Source organism: Galeopterus variegatus, unplaced genomic scaffold, assembly GCF_000696425.1.
Source record: "Galeopterus variegatus unplaced genomic scaffold, G_variegatus-3.0.2 Scaffold1097, whole genome shotgun sequence".
Lineage (NCBI taxonomy): Eukaryota > Metazoa > Chordata > Mammalia > Dermoptera > Cynocephalidae > Galeopterus > Galeopterus variegatus.
In genome coordinates, this window is record NW_007727208.1 from 149,616 (window position 1) to 168,504 (window position 18,889).

Here is an 18,889-nt window from a genome sequence, read left to right on the forward strand (position 1 = left end):
TATTATACATGAAAATGACACAAAAATACAATAATATAAATTATATTACCATATACAAAAAGATAAAAAAGATAATTGTAACAACTACTGAATGCCTACTATGTGCCAGTTATGGGCTGCATGTTTTATAAAGGTCATATTATTTAACCTACTTTTTATAGACCTACATAGAATCATAGACCTACACTTAAAACCTAAAACTACAAAACTTCTAGGAGAAAGTCTTTGTGATCTGGTGTTAGGCAAAGATTTTTTGATATGATACCAGGAACATGATCTTTTAGAAAAAATTGATAACTTGTACACCAAAATTTAAAACTCCTACTTAGCAAAATATGTTAATAGAATAATGAAAAGATGAGCCATGGACCAGGAGAAAACATTTTCAACATACACTTCTGACAAAGGACTTTTCTCCAGAGTAAAGGACTCTCAAACTCAATGATGAGAAAACAAACAATCCTACTAAAAAATAGGCAAAATATTTGAACAGAAACTTCCCTAAAGAAGGTAAATGGATGTTAAATAAGCATTTAAAAGGATTCTCAAAACCATTAGACGCTAGGTAAAGGCAAAACATACTGAATAGCCAAATTTTATTTTTTTTAATATTTTTTTTGACAGTTTTTTTATTGAAACATAATTGATTATATATATTTGTGGGGTATAGAATTGAATATCAATGCATGTGTACAATATGTGGTGATCAAATCAGGATAATCGCTATACTCATGTTTATAAAACATAATCAATCTTTGTGACCCTCAACCAATTTTTCACTAATCTCCCTCCCCCTCCCGCTTTCCCATCTCTAATACCACAGTTCTGTTCTCTTTTTAGTTTTTTGGAAAGTTCAATGTATTATTGTGTTTCTTCTCTCTCTCTCTCTCTCTCTCTCTCTCCCCCTCCCTCTCTCCCTCCCTCCCTCCCTCCCTCCTTCCTTCCTTCCTTCCTTCCTTCCTTCCTTCCTTCCTTCCTTCCTTCCTTCCTTCCTTCCTTCCTTCCTTCCTTCCTTCCTTTCCTTTCTTTCTTTATTTAACTCTCACTTATGAATGAGAACATGCAGTATTTCTCTTTCTGTGCCTGGCTTATTTCACTTAACATAATTTTCTCTAAGTTCATGGATGTTGCTGCAAATGGCAGAATTTCATTCTTTTTTATGGCAGAGTGGTATTCCATTGAGTATATAGACCACATTTTCCTTATTCAGTCATCTGTTGATGGACATTTAGGTTGATTCCAACTCTTGGCTACTATAAATAGAGCTGCAATACACATACACGTGCAGGTATCCCTTCAATTTGATGATTTCCATTCCTTTGGGTACATACCCAGCAGTGGGATTGCTGGGTCACATAGCAGTTCTATCTGTAGTTGTTTGAGGAATCTTTGTACTGTTTTTCATAATGGTTGCACTAATCTGCAGTCCCAACAGAGCAGGAGAGATCTCCTTTCTCCACATCCTCACCAGCATTTGTTATTCTCTGTCCTTTTGGTAATAGCCAGTCTAACTGAGGTGAGATGATATCTCCATGTGGTTTTGAATTGCATTTCCCTGATGCTGAGCCTTTTCTCATGTGTCTGTTGGCCAATTTGTATATCTTCATATGAGGAATATCTATTCAGTTCTTTTGCCCATTTTTTTAATTGGGTTACTTATTTTTCTACTGCTGACTTGTTTGAGTTCTTTGTATATTCTGGATATTAATCCCTTGTCAGATGCATTGTTTGTGAATATTTTCTCCTATTCTGCAGGCTGTCTTTGTGCTCTGTTAATTGTTTCTTTTGCTGTGCAGAAGCACTTTAGTTTGATATAATCCCATTTGTTTATTTTTTCTTTTGTTGCCTATGCTTTTGGGGTCTTATTCATAAAATCTTTGTAGAATGGCCAAATTTTAAAACAAACAAACTGACAATATCAAGTGCTGCTGAGGATGTAGAGAAACTGGAAGTCTTATCCATTGCTGGTGGAAATGTAAAATTTTACAAAGATATTGGAAAACAGTTTGAGAGTTTCTTACAAAGTTAAACATACACTTATCATATGACTCAGCAGTATGAGTGGTGGGGAAGATGAAATGATCTAAAACAATGCCTTTGAATTCCATTTCTGAAAGTATGATGGGCTAGATACCATGAAAATCTCTTCAACAAACACAACTACGCATGTTGAACAAAATTTAAAAATGTAAATGAATCAATGAGTTATCAGGGGAATGAAGGAATTCTCAGAGGCTAAAAAGTAAGCAATAGAGAAGTAAGTGGATCACTGAAGCAAACTGTTGTCTTAATGGCATCTTTCGAACATAAATTTAAGCTTTGGTTTTATAGCATTGAAGGATCTTGGAGATAAGAGGTAAAGTGCAGGACTTTTCCAGGCTGAAGAAGCTCATAGGTGACCCTGCATATAACATTGGATCATGAAAGATTATCTTCTAAGTACAAGTGAAATAAATATTGCTTCTCTATTCACCATACCATTCCAGGCTTCTTAGCACTGGGTGGAGAAAAAAGTTTTTTCTGAGAATTCATAATGTTAAGATAACTTAAATGTGTTTGCAACTGGAATTTATAAAACCCGTGTAATCAAAAACTTCAAACTGACAATTTAGATTAAATTAGGTCTGGGTTGATAGTAGTCCTGTGTATCTGAAAGAATCAAATGAAAAGAAAATTCTTTCTGCAACCCACTTTCAAACAAGGCCTCAAGAAATTCCTGCAGATTAAAATTCCAAGGACTATGAGCTTACAGTAAAAAACAAAAAAAAATCATAAACATTTAAGAAAATAAAGCACCATGAGCAAAAGACAGAAACATCAATAGACAACAGGACTTAACTACTAAAGATTTCAGATATTATAATTATCAGACACAGAATGTAAAATAAACATTTTTGATTTGGATATAGCAATAAAGGAGGAGGATCAAAATACAACTAAAGAGCAACAGCCCATAACATAGATTTGGAAGAGAACCAAAGAAAATCTTTAAAAGGGATGAATGTAACAATTAAAATGTGAAACTCAATGGGTAGATTTAAAAATAGATTAGACAGAGCTGAAGAAAAAATTAATGAACTGAAACTAAGAGCTGAGGAAATTATCCAGACTATAGTCCACAGAGCAAACACACGGAAAACATGAAGTGTATGTGTGTGTGTGTGTGTGTGTGTGTGTGTGTGTGTGTGTGTGTGTGTGTGTGTGTGTGTATGTGTTCTAGAATAGCAGAAGAAGAACACCAGAGGGGTAATGGAGAAGAGTCAAGAGGCAATACTGGAGAGTTCATAGCTGAGAATTTCCAGGATTGATGAAAGATACTAATCTGAAAGTACAGAAATCTCAGTGAATCTCAAGTAGGATCAACAAAAAGGACATCTATACCTAGATCATTACTGAGAAACAACAGAATACCAAAGGCAAAGAGTAGATCTTAAAAGCAGTCATAATAAACAGATGATTATTCACAGAGAAATAAGAATTAGACTGATTGCTGACTTCTCAACAGCAACAATAAATGCCAGAAAGACTAGAGTAATATCTTCAGTGTGCTGAGAGAAAATAACAGAATTATAGCCTAAGGAAAATACCTTTCAAGACTAAGCTATAAAAAGACATGCCCAAGGGCTGGCTGGTGGCTCACTTGGGAGAGTGTGGTGCTGATAACACCAAGGCCACGGGTTCAGATCCCTATATAGGGATGGCTGGTTCGCTCACTTGGGAGAGTGTGGTGCTGACAACACCAAGTCAAGGGTTAAGATCCCCTTACTAGTCATCTTTAAAAAAATAAATAAATTAAAAAAAAATAAATAAAGACATGCCCAGAAAAAACGAAAGTGAAGAGTGTTTGTCCCTAGAAATTCTCAATAAAGAAATTTGAAGAATATTCTCCAGGATGAAGGAATGTAATTCCAGGTAGAACTTCTGAGATACAGAAAGGAAAGATGAGAGGAAAAGGTGGTAAATTGTTAGGTCAATCTAAAGAGATATTGATTGTATAAAACAATAATTGTATTTTTTGTGCTGTTAAAAAAGGAAAGCAATTAGAAGATAACTGCCCACCACATCTCTCCATCCACTGGTATTTACATCCATATACTAGCTCTTTCTCAGCTGACAAGGTAAATTACCTGTGCTCCTTTCTAAAGCTAATTCCCTCACTTGTGCTCTAGATCCCAATACCTCTCACCTACTAGAATAGTTGCAGCAATTCTTCCCTCTCTCTTTACATCATTGCCAGTACTCTCTCCTCTAGATCATTCCCATCAGCATAAAAACACTGTTATTTCTTCATCCTTAAAAAGAAACCTCCTTTCAATCATACGTCCTCTTCTAGATTTTGCCCTATTTCTCTGCTCTCCTTTGCAGCAAAACTCCTTGGAAGCATTCTCTGCTCTCTTAATTTTAGCAAAATAAACCCAAGCAAAGTAAAAAGAAGAAACTAATAAAGATAAGAGCTGAAATTAGTAAAATAGAAAGCAAATGCAACAGAAAGGATCCATAAAACAATGCCAAGGATATAATTGGCATATAATGAAGACTTGTACATTGGATATTAAATGATTCAGCAGACAGAATATTTTAAAATCTAAAGTTTATAAAGATTATTACCTGTTCTTCCTTTTATTGAAGAGGAATTCTTTAAGTCTCCACTAATACTGGTGACGGTAGCCATGTATTTTCGTCCAGGCACCAGGTCAGTAAAAGTGAATTCTTTGGCATCTCTGGAGAGTGACTTGTGGATGAAGAAGAGGTCCCTGTCAGCTAGCGAGATGGTGTATTTCTCCCATTCTGCTGCAGGAGTCTGCCACATGATTCCCAGTGAGGTTTCATTGGCATGTTTGACACGAAGCTGGAGGACAGCCAAGGGGACTGAGGAAAAAGCAATGGAGACTTGGGTCATTGGTTGACTCAAATACACTCATGCAGTGTTCTCTAGAGAACTGTACTCATCCACACTCAGAAGTGTTCCCATTTGACATTTCTTTTCTGAATGCCTATGAACACTAAAAAAAAAAAAAAAAAAGCCCTATCACAATAATCTATTTCATGTAACATAAACAAAAATAAGGATTCAAAAGAATACTATTGAAAAACTCACCGAATGGGTCATTTAGTTTTGACCACATAATACTTTATTAGAGTTTATGTCTTCATATGAATTCTGACACAAAAATATTTAAGACAATTTTGTCACCCACAAAACCACAAAGATAAGTCTATGTCTGAGTAGTTAGGTGGAGTTAGGAGTTTTGTTACCCTCATAGCTTGGAAAGACCACATTCTTCTCTTTGTTTCTGAGGATGGGACACTGATATGTTCATGAAAGGGAGAGGTGGCTGGCAAGTAATAATAGCATATAGTTAAGGACTCATTATCCAAAGAACCAAAATTGCTTCAATTTCTTTTAAAGGTTTTATTACTATAATTTCTCGGAGACATTAAGAGCAAAGTATTTTTCCCACAAAGCAACAGGGAAACCAAATTATGAAAGAAACTAGTATGTAAAATTATACTGTGATTTTTGCATCAAACACATTTTCTATAATTCCACCTTCATCGAGTCCCTACCTCTTCATCTTCCTTCCTCAATATGTAGAAATTACTCGATTATTTACACTAAGGCCTTTTTCAAGTAACCTTATTCACCTGGAGGTGTAGTTTAAGAAAAGTTCCCCTGAGAATTATACCAGCATTCTGAGAGCCCTTACTGTCCCTTGATCTTACATTTCCATGTTAATTGGGGCGAGAGATAAAATATTGGAGAGGATATAGACACTTGTGAAATAGTAAAAGTGGCTTGGTTTAAGCTAATAGAGGTCTTTGATCACAATCGAATGGATATTAATATTTGGAAAATGAAGAGATTACTGGAACACACAGGTGTCAAGCTAAGCGGGGTGTCTCAATCTTTTTCTGTCACATTCTTCTAGGAAGAAGATGAATCAATGTAGTTATTTCCTTATTAACAGGCAAGACTAACAAAGAAGATACTTGAGTTTTGCTCCAAGTCTGGAGTATTTCACATAACAGGTATTATCATAGACATGTTGAACTCTCTTATTTGAAAGTTGAGAAAACAGGCTCAGAGAGGTTGTGACTTGCCCAAGGAGTTGCAATGTAATGGTGATACCAAGAATACCAGGACCCATGTCTCAGTATCCTTATTCTCCCCTTCCTTAAAATCCAGATATATCCTGCCACTTTAATAGCCCTTTCTTGGTTCCCCAAATCCCCACATTAGTTAAGATTAGGTTAAGGTAATTGGTCCTTAATACTGATCACCAGCAAAAGGTTCTTCTTCTGTGGGAAGGATTAGTCTTTATTCTCAAGTTGTGTCTTTCTTATTCTTTTGGCATTTAAAACATCTTTCTTTCATGAAATAATGGAGTTACTAGTGGAAATGATTTTTAATGTTCTAATTTGACAAAATTAAGTGTTAGCAACCCTATGTTAGTCTGAAAGTCTGTAATATCTCAAATTTGGGGAACACTGGAGTATGGCATTGGCAGTTAGCTGGGTTACTTGGGAGAGGGAACAAATTAAAGTTTGATTGGCCATTAGCACCTTTATATTTGCTTACCTGTCCTGCCTTGGCAACGCTCAGAATTCTTCAGATTTCCACTCTCGACAGTGACTTCTACCTCATACTGTCTTCCTGGAATGAGCCCCATGTTACCCATGACGTACTGTGTTTCTTCCTTTCCTACAGTGATGTTGAGCAGCACCAAAGAATCATTGAAGAGCAGGATACGATACTGCTCCCAGTCTCCAGAAGGGGGTGACCAGCTCACCACCAGGGACCTCGTGTAACCATTGCTGTTTGCCTCCAGGTTCCCAACTTTGTCTGGAACTAAAAGGTGACATGATGTCAAAAAGGAAACACTAAAAACTGAAAGTAGGAGACACAACATCTGCAATTCAAAACACTTCTATCCCCTACTGATGTGGATTACAAATGAGTATTAATCCTTCATTTTGGAAACATTTAACATGATACAGAAATGTATGCTAAAATTTTCTTAGTAATGTATCAGTAATGCGATCTTCTGTAACACTGACAATAATCTAGAGAGATGAATGTCATTTTTATACTGATTGCACACCAGCCCTAGAGACAATACTGACATTGCTTCTAATGATGGTGACATTGATAGATATGGCATCTTTTGGAAGAGATACTGGGTATTGTGGTCATGAAGCATTCCTTTCTTTTTTCCAACTGAAAATATCCATCTTCTTGCAATACAGCTCTGATCTTCTTACTATTCTTTTGTTTGAAAGCATTCAAGGTCTCCCCATAAACTATAGAATAAAACGTCAAGCTCTGCACATTCAGACCTCATATCCTTCCAGTCTGAACTCTGACTGCCCCCTGCAGCCACCTCCCTCCTTCCTGTCCCTTCCAGTGCTGGCCTCCAGCTGTATCTTGTGCAGGTCTGTAAGTCTCCTGGGCTCTCCTGCCTCTGTGCCTTTGCTTACACTATTCCTTCCACCTCAAATGCCCTTCCTTCTTTCCCCTCTTCATTTGCCAAGAACTTCACATTAGGTCCCACTTAAAGGCCATTTCCTCCAAATTTTTCTGATCTTCTGAAAAATAATTTTATTCTCTTTCTTTTCTGACCATGTAGCTCCTACTTGAGATCTCTGATAGTACAGAGAATGGATTTTGGAATCAAGCAGCCTCGTTTAAATTCTAGCTCCGCGACTTATAATTTTATTCTCTTTCTTTTCTGACCATGTAGCTCCTACTTGAGATCTCTAATAGTACAGAGAATGGATTTTGGAATCAAGCAGCCTCGTTTAAATTCTAGCTCCGCGACTTACTGGCTGAATGATTGTAGACAACTTATTTGACCTCTCTGAATTATTTGTAGAACGGTGATAATAACAGGATATCTATCATGGTTTTGTTGTAAGAACTAAATGAAATAATGGGCTTAAAGTGTTCAGGCAATTCTTGATATATAGATATATCAATAAAATTACCATTATTAAAATGCATTATTTTTTATTTGTGTATGTGTGTATATTGTACAACTATGTGATTAGAATGAAGCTCTTTAAAGCAAGGGTCAGTAAACTTTCTCTGTAAGGGATAGATAGTAAATATTTCAGGCTTTGCAAGCCACGTATGGTCTCTTGGTGTGTTTTGTTTGTTTGTTTGTTTGTTATAAAAACCACTCAGCTTGGGGGCTATACAAAAACAGGCCACAGACCAGATTAGGGTGTAGTTTGCTGAACTTGGCCTTAAGGGTAAGTAGAATGTCTCATCCATTTTAACAAAGCCCAAAGCTCATAGTACAGTAATTTACACATATAAAGTACTGTGTAAATGTTTGGTGACATAAATTAATAAAATAATTTATGGAAAACATGGTGAAGTGCTAGCTGGTTCTCACTATAAGAATGGATCAGAAATGTTTTATTCATTGGTATCCATGCTACTACATTTATGCTACTTAAGTGGTATGACATGAAAAAGCACAGGGCAGATGGGCTAGCTGGTTAGCTCACTTGGTTAGAGCATGGTATTACAACACCGTCCAGCCGCCAAAAATAAATAAATAACGGGCGTGCCCGGTGGCGTGCCCGGTGGCGCACTCGGTGGAGTGCAGCGCTTGGGAGCGCGGCGGCACTCCCGCTGAGGGTTCGGATCCCATATAGAGACCGGTCAGCTCACTGGTTGAGCGCAGTGCGGGCGCGACACCGAGGGTTGCGATCCCGTTACCGGTCACGAAAAAAGACAAAAAGTTACACATATAAAGTACTGTGTAAATGTTTGGTGACATAAATTAATAAAATAATTTATGGAAAACATGGTGAAGTGCTAGCTGGTTCTCACTATAAGAATGGATCAGAAATGTTTTATTCATTGGTATCCATGCTACTACATTTATGCTACTTAAGTGGTATGACATGAAAAAGCACAGGGCAGATGGGCTGGCTGGTTAGCTCACTTGGTTAGAGCATGGTATTACAACACCGTGCAGCCGCCAAAAATAAATAAATAACGGGCCTGCCCGGTGGCGTGCCCGGTGGCGCACTCGGTGGAGTGCAGTGCTTGGGAGCGCGGCGGCACTCCCGCTGAGGGTTCGGATCCCATATAGAGACCGGTCAGCTCACTGGTTGAGCGCAGTGCGGGCGCGACACCAAGGGTTGCGATCCCGTTACCGGTCACGAAAAAAGACAAAAAGGAAAAAATAAATAAATAAATAAATAAATAAACAAAAAGCACGGGGCAGAGATGATATGCAGATCATTCAGAAATCCAAACACATTTGCTTAAATAATTCACATGAATGCACTTCTCTCCTTTACTCTGTATATTAGGCCCTAGTCCATAGACACCCTCAGTCATATAGACCCTACTTCCTAGGTTGGAAAAAATTTTCCTTCTCATTTATTTTGTCCTGTTCTAAGATGGGTCAGAGAATGATTTAGGCAATGAAGGAATTTTCTGGAGCCCAAGACTCACCTGTTCTTCCCAATGCCATCTTCTGAGCAGACAGTTCACCAGAGACACTGCTGATGGTAATTTGATAAAGTCGTCCAGGAGCTAAGTCTTTAAAGTGAGTTTCAGTAACCTGAGGTGCTAATATTCTGGATTCCTTGATGGTCTCTTGGTGAGACAGTGTAATGTTGTAGGAATCCACATTTCCAGGAGGTCTTTGCCACTTGACTTTTAGAGAGGTTAAACTGCCATCATTTGTCACCTTCAGATTTGAGACTTCCATGGGGGCTAATTAGCAAAGAATGGGAAAGAGAATTTTACTCAGGATATCTTACCAGTCCTGTGGCCAAATCGTGACCTGTACTCATATTTTAATTCCTGCAAGCCACACCTCATGCTCAGAAGAGAACAATAGCTTCGATAGGCAAAAATAATACCGTGAAACCAAAGGAAGTCTGTCTGCCTAGTGGCGAGAACATAATCCTGGCAGTCAGGAGCCTGGATTTTGTCTCGGACTTGGTCATTAGGGAGCTGGGAGACTCTGGGAAGCTCTCTGTACCTCACTCAGCCTAGTGTTCCTTATTGGCCAATGAGGTTTTGTCAAAAGACATAAAATGGTCTCTTTCAGTTCTGAAATACTTTAGGTGGGAGGCACAAAGAGGTCTGTAATCTGCCTAATTTTTTCCTATGTTCATATATTTAATAATATAGAGTACATAATAAGTAGATCAATTCATTGGTGATTACATAATTTTACATGCCAAAACTACTTTATTTTTTATATTAAGTCATGGTAAAGTTAAACAGTGGTGTTACTATTTTACCAAAGGAAAATGATTACAAAAGAGACACACTTTAGTGAATATTTTTTCTGCTTCTTGCCTGCTGTGGGTTGAATGTGTCCCCCAAAGTTACTTGCAATATAGCTCTGATCAGCCATTTTGCCATGTGACACCCTACATTGCTGTGAAGAGTCACCACCAGGAAAAGGTCTTCACCAGATGTGTTCCCTGGACTTTGGAAATCCCAACCTCTGAAACTGTAAGAAAATAAATTACATTTCTTTATACATTACCCAGTTTCAGGTATACTGTTATAAGCAACAGAAACTAGTACAGAAAATTGGTACCAGATGGGGGGTGTTGCTTATAACAAATACTTGAAAATGTGGAAGTGGCCTTGGAATTAGGTATTGGTCAGAGGCTAGAAGAATATGGAGGAGCAGGCTAAAAAAAGCCTAGATTCTGGTGAGAGTTTAAAAGACAAGGAGAGCAGGGTAAGTTTGGAATGTCTCAGAGACTGGTTAAACGGTGGTGACCAGAATGCTGATAGAAATATGGACTATAAAGACCCTTCTAAGGAGGTCTCATATAGAAACAAGGAAGAGTTTATTGGAAACTGGAATGAGAATCACCCATGTTATAGAGATGCAGGGAACCCTGGCTGCATTCTCATGCCCCAAAGTTTAATGGAATATAGAACTTAAAGGTGCTGACCCAGGGTATTTGGTGGAAGAAGTTTTTAAGCAGCAAAGCATTCAGGAAGCTGCATGGAGACTTGTAACGGCTTACACTGAGTTATGGAAGTGAAGGCATGATGTAAAGCTGAAATTTATAATTAAAAAGGAAGCAGAGGGTAAAAAATTGGAAAACTTTCAGCCTGGCCACATAAAGAGTAAGAAAGTCGGTTTGAGAGAAGAAACCAAGGGTGTAGCCCGGTGACAGTTTACTAAGGAGATTAGTACATAAGGAAGGGATTATCAGGAGAATGGAAAAAAGACCTTGAAGGCATTTCAGAGATTTTTGAGGCTGCCCTTCCCATCATAGGCCCAGAGGCCTAGGGAAGCAGAATGGTTTCAGGGAAGAGGCTCGACGCACCCTCCTTGGGCTCCCTGCCCAGGAAGGCCTCAGAATGATGCTCCCTGCACTCTGGCTGCTCCAGATGCTCCAGCTGTGGCTAGATTGGCTTCAGGCATGGCTGGACCCACAGCTTCAGAAGATATAAGCCACAAGCTTCGGTGGCATCCACATGATGTTAAGTCTGCAAGCTCCCAGAATAATGGGGCTATGGCACCCAGATTTCAAAGGATGTATGGAAAAGCTTGGAGGCCCAGGAAGAGATATGTTGTTGGGGTGGAGTCACCTCATAGAACCTTCACTAAAGCAAAGCTGAGTGGAAACACGGGGTTAGAGTTTGAGCAGAGAACCCCCACCAATGCCATGTCTAGTGGAGCCATGGGAGTGGGTCTACTGCCATGAAGACCCCAGGACTGTAGAGCTATCAGCATGCAATGCCAGCCTGGGAGAGCTAAAGCATGGCCAGAAACCAAAAAAGCCATAGGAGCAGGGCTGCCTGAGGACCTGGAGACCCAAGCCCACACCAGTGTGCAGAGAATGCCGTACATGGAATCACAGTACATGATTCGTCAGCTTTTAGATTTAATGCATTCCCTGATGGGTTTCAGACTTGTTCGGGACCTGTTACCCCATTTTGGGGGCATATTTCTCCCTTTTTGAATGGGAATAAGTACCTTGTGCTTGTCCCACCAATGTATCTTAGAAGTAGATAACTTGATTTCACAGATGGAACTTTGGACTTTTTGAGTTGGTGCTGGGACAAGTTAAGACTTTGTGGATATGGGGATGGAATGAATGTATTTACCTGTGAGAAAGACATGAACTTTGGGGGCCAGGGTTGGAATGCTGTGGGTTGAATATGTCCCCCAAAGTTTCATGTACTAGAGACTTAATCCCCACTGTGAGAGTGTTAAGAGGGTGGGAGATCCTATTATGTTAATTGAAAGGTGGTGCCCTTAAGAGGTGATTAGACTGTGAAGACTGTGCCCTTGTGAATGGACTGACCCATTCATGGAGTAATGGACGTGGTTTTTATGGATTTATAAGGAGAGCAAGTTAGAAACTTAGCTCTCTCTCTTCCTCAGCCATTTCACCATGTGACACCCTGCATTGCTGTGAAGATTCATGACCAGGAAAAGACCCTCACTAAATGTGTTCCCTGGACTTTGGACTTCCCAGCCTCCAAAACTGTAAGAAATGAATTTCATTTCTTAATACATTACCCAGTTTCAGGTATTGTGTTATAAGTAACAGACACTGACTAATACATTGCCCATGCTATAATTGTGGGCCTCACTAATGATGTAATATAAATTAATGAGGTTTCATTATAAGAATGGGCATAGCACATTGATTTTGCATAGGGCAGTTAGAAGTGTAATTTGCTCTTGATACACACAAATAACTTAAAATTTATGGTACATTTTTTCAGGAATGTCTGTACACCTTTGAGGTTTGTCATAAAAGGTATGTAAATGTACAGGTGTCCCTAAATATCTTTCCCACCAGCCTCCTATGGTTCCAGAAACTCTCCCCACTTAAGTAATTTCTAAGGCACTATACATTATAGAGTATCTCTTAAAATTAGATAACTTACCAACAGAAGGGATCTATTAATACATTAGATGTGCTAGAAGCATTAGAATTTACTAGAATATATGTTCTATGAGGGCAAAGACTTTGTCTCCCTTGGATATTACATTGTCAATACCTGGAATATAGCTTACACTAAATAAATAAATATTGGTTGAATGAATGAATGAATGAATGAATGAATTATTAATACTTAACCCAGATTAGTTTAAGTTTAGGTTAGACTGTGAGAAGAGGTCCTGTGGTATTGCATCCCCAAACACGTTTTATTGGATGGAGGGTTTTGGAAATGACTGTCACATGGGTGTAGGTCTATGTATAGAACTGAAAAAAGTAATTCTGGTTCACTGTGAGTGATGTCACAAAGGCAGTGGATAGCTGCTTAAGAGAAAGAAGTAGAAATCCTTAGCAAGGAGATGGGACTACTAAAAAGAGAAGCTGCACAATATTAGCAATTAACTTTGCTTACTTCAAAACATTGCAAGGGCTAACTTGAACTTTAGAATAAAAGTGAATCTCTCTTTTTCTGAGAAGAAAAGTAGATATATAAAGGGCCTTCTTTAACTTATATAAATTTCAATTTGTCCCACATTACCCTTGTTCAAATAACTTGATAAGCTTGATTTATTAAACATTCCCTTTATTTGAGCTTTATTCTTGTTCAGCTAGCTAGGGGGAACTTACCTGTCCTGACTAGTTTCCACCTGTAGTTTTGCAGCCCTGCGGCCTCGGTCACAATAGTGAGGTTGTAGAGGTGGCCAGGAGTCAACCCATGAAAAGCATAGGAAGTAGCTTGTCTGTCCACGACATTGCTATGAAGTAGGATCCCTTTGTCCATTAGTATCAGTCGGTGTCGTTCCATATTCCCAGAACCATGGGTCCAGGAAATCAGGAGAGAATTAGTTTTTGTGGAAACGCCAATATCATTCACTGGAGATGGCACTAGTGGGATAAAATGCATGTTCAAAATGTCATTCACAACTTCCTTATAGCGGACACAGACACATTTAATTAGATATCACGCATTCATTTATGCTTCTGTGGACATCTTAACTTGCGGATTAGCAATAATGAATAACAGCGCTCTTGAAATTTCACTGGAACCTTGATTAATGTTCTTTTCGAAGTCTACAGCCAAGAGCTATATCATAGTTTTCTTTTCTATCTTTCCCACTTAATAGCTATTAACGTAGTTTTTGCCAATGAAGCATGACATGGCATAGCACTAAATGGAAAAGAAAAAGAATAGAACTATAGAAGATGAAAAATGGAAAGAGAGGGAGATAAAACAATATAGAAAATAAGGGGAGAGCAAATGATAAAAAGACACGTACTTCGTGGAAGGAGTAGTAATGTGCCGTGGGTATTACATACAGGTGCATTAGTTGACTTGTTTTTCACCACATCAAGGAAGCAAGGACTTGTTTCAAACATAGGAATATTTAGAAAACATTATGTCTTGATGTTACGAGAAGATCACACAAAGGAGGAAAACACTTAAAAAATAAGTTTGATGGCACAAACTTAGAAAATCCTGTTGCCTAAGATTGGAGTTAGACGGCCATTAGGAAGTATCTGCTTCAAACTGGAGAAAACTCCAGTTCCAGAGAAGTCCCACGAGCTGTTCAGAATCAGTCAGCATGTGAGCAGCACCTTCGCAGATCCTGTCTTCTGGCCAGTCTTTCCACAGTGGGACACAACCTCCTTTGTAAAAATTGGTTAATTAATGAATTAATTAATTTTGGTCTGGGGGGTATTCTCACTCCCATTCCTTGAAAAAAATACAACTTCAAAAGGATCATAGATTATTAAATACTCAACTATATATGAACAGGTCTTACCTGTTGATCCATTGGTATAAACTGTAGAGGAATGTTTACCTCCAGAAACAGCTGTGATGGTAATATTGTATTTATTACCAGCAGTGAGGTTAAAAAAAGTATATTCATTCTTTGAAGTACTTTCTTGAATTTGGACCTCCTGTATCTTTTGGTTATTATCATCCAATAACTGCACCTCATACCAGGTGACTTTTCCCAAAGAAGGAGTCCACCAAACATGCAAGCTGGTTGAAGTCGTCTTCTCTCTATTGACTTCAAATCTAGCAGGAGGTAAAGGATCTGCAAGGCAAATACCAAGAAAGAAAACATGGCTTAAAGACTTTTGCAAATAACTGCTTATTTTGCTGCAATCCAGATACATTTTCCTTAAAAGCTTAAAGAATCTGCTGCCTTTGAAACAATTGGCATTTTGCTTCACTTCCAAATGTATCATTTCATTTTCAAAAAACCTCACTTAGTTATTAGTCATGTGAGTTCCTTTTTCTAATAAAACCTTCATGTTAATGTAGCTCTGATCGTGAAAATCCAGGCAAGGTTGTATTTTCTTTGGTTTGCAAATTTAGCAAACTTTTCAAAGACTGACAAACATCCAGGCTGTGCCTGAATAAATACTTAAGATCCCAACCGAAAATAGAGATACTAAGAATAATTTGAAATTTTTACTGAAGTTTTTTCTAGGTTGTGTATTGTTGGTGTCAAGCATATACAACTTTGGGTGGTTTTTAGATATCAGACAACCACAAATGATACAGATCTGATTATGAAGCTAAGGTACGGTTGCTCACCAAAATGGATTCTCCCAGTGGCTGGGATTCCCCACATCTTTAAATTTTTAAAATCTCAGTTCTGGGGCACTTTGGAACTTCCAGAGCCCACAGAGTGGGCAGGAATGGGGAAGTCTTGCACCCAGCTGTCCACTTCACTTAAACTCTCAAAGTCATGGGTAAGTTTGAAGAATCCTGTTTGCCCATGTTGAATTTCCACTGTTGAACTTGAAATAGGATGAAGAGCATATCTCTGGGATAGAGATTAGGTCAACTGCATTTAGTGAGCAACCATTCTTTTAGTACAGTAGGGAGTGGAACCTGAGGCTTTCCCTACTCTGTATGCTGAGAGAAGAATGATTGAGTCATGTCTACATATGAGGAATTTTCAGAAATCCTGCATGGTTCTTGGTCTAGAAAGTGGGATCAAGATACTGGAGATCAATTCTTTTTTTTTTTTTTTTTTTTTTAAAAGATGACCGGTAAGGGGATCTCAACCCTTGGCTTGGTGTTGTCAGCACCACGCTCAGCCAGTGAGCAAACCGGCCATCCCTATATAGGATCCGAACCCGTGGCCTTGGTGTTATCAGCACCGCACTCTACCGAGTGAGCCACGGGCCGGCCCTTGGAGATCAATTCTTAAGGGTCAGGTCAGTTGTTTTAGTGGCATGACTACTGAGACCTCAATTCTTATCCACCTCTTGGTAGACTATACCTTGTTCACAAGACAACACTATGTATTCCAGACCTTATTAGAACAGTATATGTTTTAAGATGTTCTCTTGTGATTAATATAAATACAAAAAGAAATAAGATAATGTTACTACATATTCAAAAGAAATTTATGGACAGACAGCTTATAAGACTATTTATGTGCAGCCAATAGAAACCATAGGCTTGGGCTGGCCCCGTGGCGCACTCGGGAGAGTGCGGCGCTTGGGAGTGCAGTGGCGCTCCCGCCGTGGGTTTGGATCCTATATAGGGATGGCCGGTGTGCTCACTGGCTGAGTGCAGTGCGGGCGACACCAAGCCAAGGGTTGCGATCCCCTTACCGGTCACAGAAAAGACAAAAAAAAAAAAGAAACCATAGGCTTCACACAGCCTATAAAATCTAATGTCTTTGTGTTTTATGCTATGATTTATATGAGTACATCATACATCAAGTATTAAATATGCCACATAGCATTTTATAGAATCAATAACTAATGAATAATATAAATGTTAGCTGACAAGTAAGCTGACGTAGCATAACTAATACAATGGGACAGAAAGCCCAAAGCACAGGTGAATTTGGAGGACATGGTTGCATGGCTCATGCCAAAGCCCAGCCCTTTGTTTCTCCCGAGGAGCATAGGTTCTAAAGTGTGACAGCCTGGACTTGAATCTGGCTCTCCTCCTTAGTAGCTGTGCACTTTAGGAAATTCCTTAACCTCCCTGTGCTTCAGTTGTCACATGGATGCAATGCTGATAAACTACTATCTTTTTAATAAAACTGTTACGAAGATTAATTTGAATATTATATGAAAAGCACTTAGAACAGTATCTGGCATGTAGTAGGTGTTCAATGTCAGCTATTATTATTATTACTATCATCATCATTATCATTATTCCGCAATCAGGAGAAGATATTGCCACAGAAGCAGTGAGACGTAATGGTAGAGAGTGTGGGCTTTGGAGTCACACACAACTGAATTCAAATCTCGGCTCCATCACTTATCAGTCACGAGACCTTGGGCACATTACTTAACCTATCTAAGCCCCCATTTTCCCACCTGTCTGGGGAGTATAACAATACCTGTCCTCCAAGGGGGTTTTGAGAAGCAACAAGGTATAGAGACTTCACCTGGCATGCAATGGGCACTCAATAATATAAACGTATTTCTGTCTACTTGATTATAAAAAAAAATTTCCCTCTGAATTACTGAGAAAATGGAGGCACAAGCGGAAAGAAAAAAATTTGGAACTTAACTAATAATACCTTAATTGCCTTCTTCATAAGAGAGCCTTGATAAAATCTTATCAGTTTATTCCCTGAACTAACTTTCTAACTCTTAAGATCAAATAAAAAATTCTCAGGATGATTCTTATTTATAAGTTCTGAAGAAAAACAGTAGTTTTTTTTTTTTTTTGTGGGGGGCAATATTATTTAAATTTTCTATCCTACATAAGAGCCTATAATTAAGGATGCTGTAAGTAAAAGATAATTTCCTCTCACAGAAAGTTTTCTTGTTGCCTGGCAAGAATAAGGCACTTTACTACCATGAGATTCTAATAGCCAGTGAAACTCAAGAACAATGCTGTCGCACCCAACTGAGATGATGCTTTTTTGCTGAAGTGGCATTTTAAGGACAGGGATGAGAGGGACAGTTGTTTCCAGTAATAGTTCAAAAGGGATCAATACTGTCATGTATATCTACTACCAAGCCAGATAAAGGTTTAAAAAAATGATGTTATGATCAGTATAATCTAAACATATATAATTTGTGAAATATGAGATACAGAAAATGAATTTTAAGGTTGCGTGCCTAGAGGGCGAAGTTCAGAAATGCAGACTTTATCTAATCTCTCTGAGCCAGAAAACAAAACAGTCAATCCTTCATACATCCGCTAGAACAAAGGAACAATGAGACTGGGAAGTGCCTGGGCTTCGAGAACCTGCACTGGAAACAAACACTTAAAACCCCATTTATACTGTGATAAAGCCTTTTGCTGGCAGTTGTCCACTATTGCTATGCATGCTGCAGAAATTAAATAGTTTTCAGACTTCTTTTTAATCTAAGCACAATGAAAATTCTGCTGTATGAAAAATAGTTTTTAATATTTTACTAGATACAAATTAAATACTTCTATCCGGGTGCTAATTGCATACATATGTGTGTGTGTATGTGTGTATGTATATATATATATATATATATACACAGAGAGAGAGAGAGATTTTTAATGCTACTCAAAAATGTAGATACCTGTCATCTGATCATGTGACAGATCATATGTAATTAAAAAAACCCTACTCGACTTATGTAATGTATGCTCATGGTTAGAGGCATCAATGCACCTATGTGTGCATTTATAGACTCTTCGGTTTTTCCACTCATCTTTCTCATGCACATAATAACCAGCAAAGTATTACAAAGTATGAGAACTGTCAAAAACCATAAATCAATACTTTAAACTTGATCAATATATCCAAATTTATCATTAGCGATAAATTTAAGACATCCTTCTACTTCTTGGTTCCAGGCAGACCTGAAATATGAAATGCTAGATGCAAAGTTCTGCAGTATTCATCTGACATACATGAACGAAACTAACCAGCATTAGGAAGCCCCAAGATTCCACAGGTAGCCTCAATGTCAACCCAATTTTTCTGTTCTCAAAGGAAAA

At 38.3% G+C, this 18,889-nt stretch overlaps 1 protein-coding gene across 1 annotated transcript in view; it reads right to left on the reverse strand.

Moving 5' to 3' along the window:
• Nucleotides 1-18,889, reverse strand: part of LOC103592154 (receptor-type tyrosine-protein phosphatase beta) — a 106,376-nt gene that overhangs the window by 76,291 nt on the left and 11,196 nt on the right. Inside the window, exons 3-7 of the mRNA XM_008574760.1 lie at nt 14,742-15,020; nt 13,585-13,842; nt 9,476-9,739; nt 6,581-6,850; nt 4,609-4,869 (exon numbers count right to left, since the gene is read on the reverse strand). Coding sequence (XP_008572982.1) covers nt 4,609-4,869; nt 6,581-6,850; nt 9,476-9,739; nt 13,585-13,842; nt 14,742-15,020 — 1,332 coding nt within the window. The remainder of the gene's footprint in view (nt 1-4,608; nt 4,870-6,580; nt 6,851-9,475; nt 9,740-13,584; nt 13,843-14,741; nt 15,021-18,889) is intronic.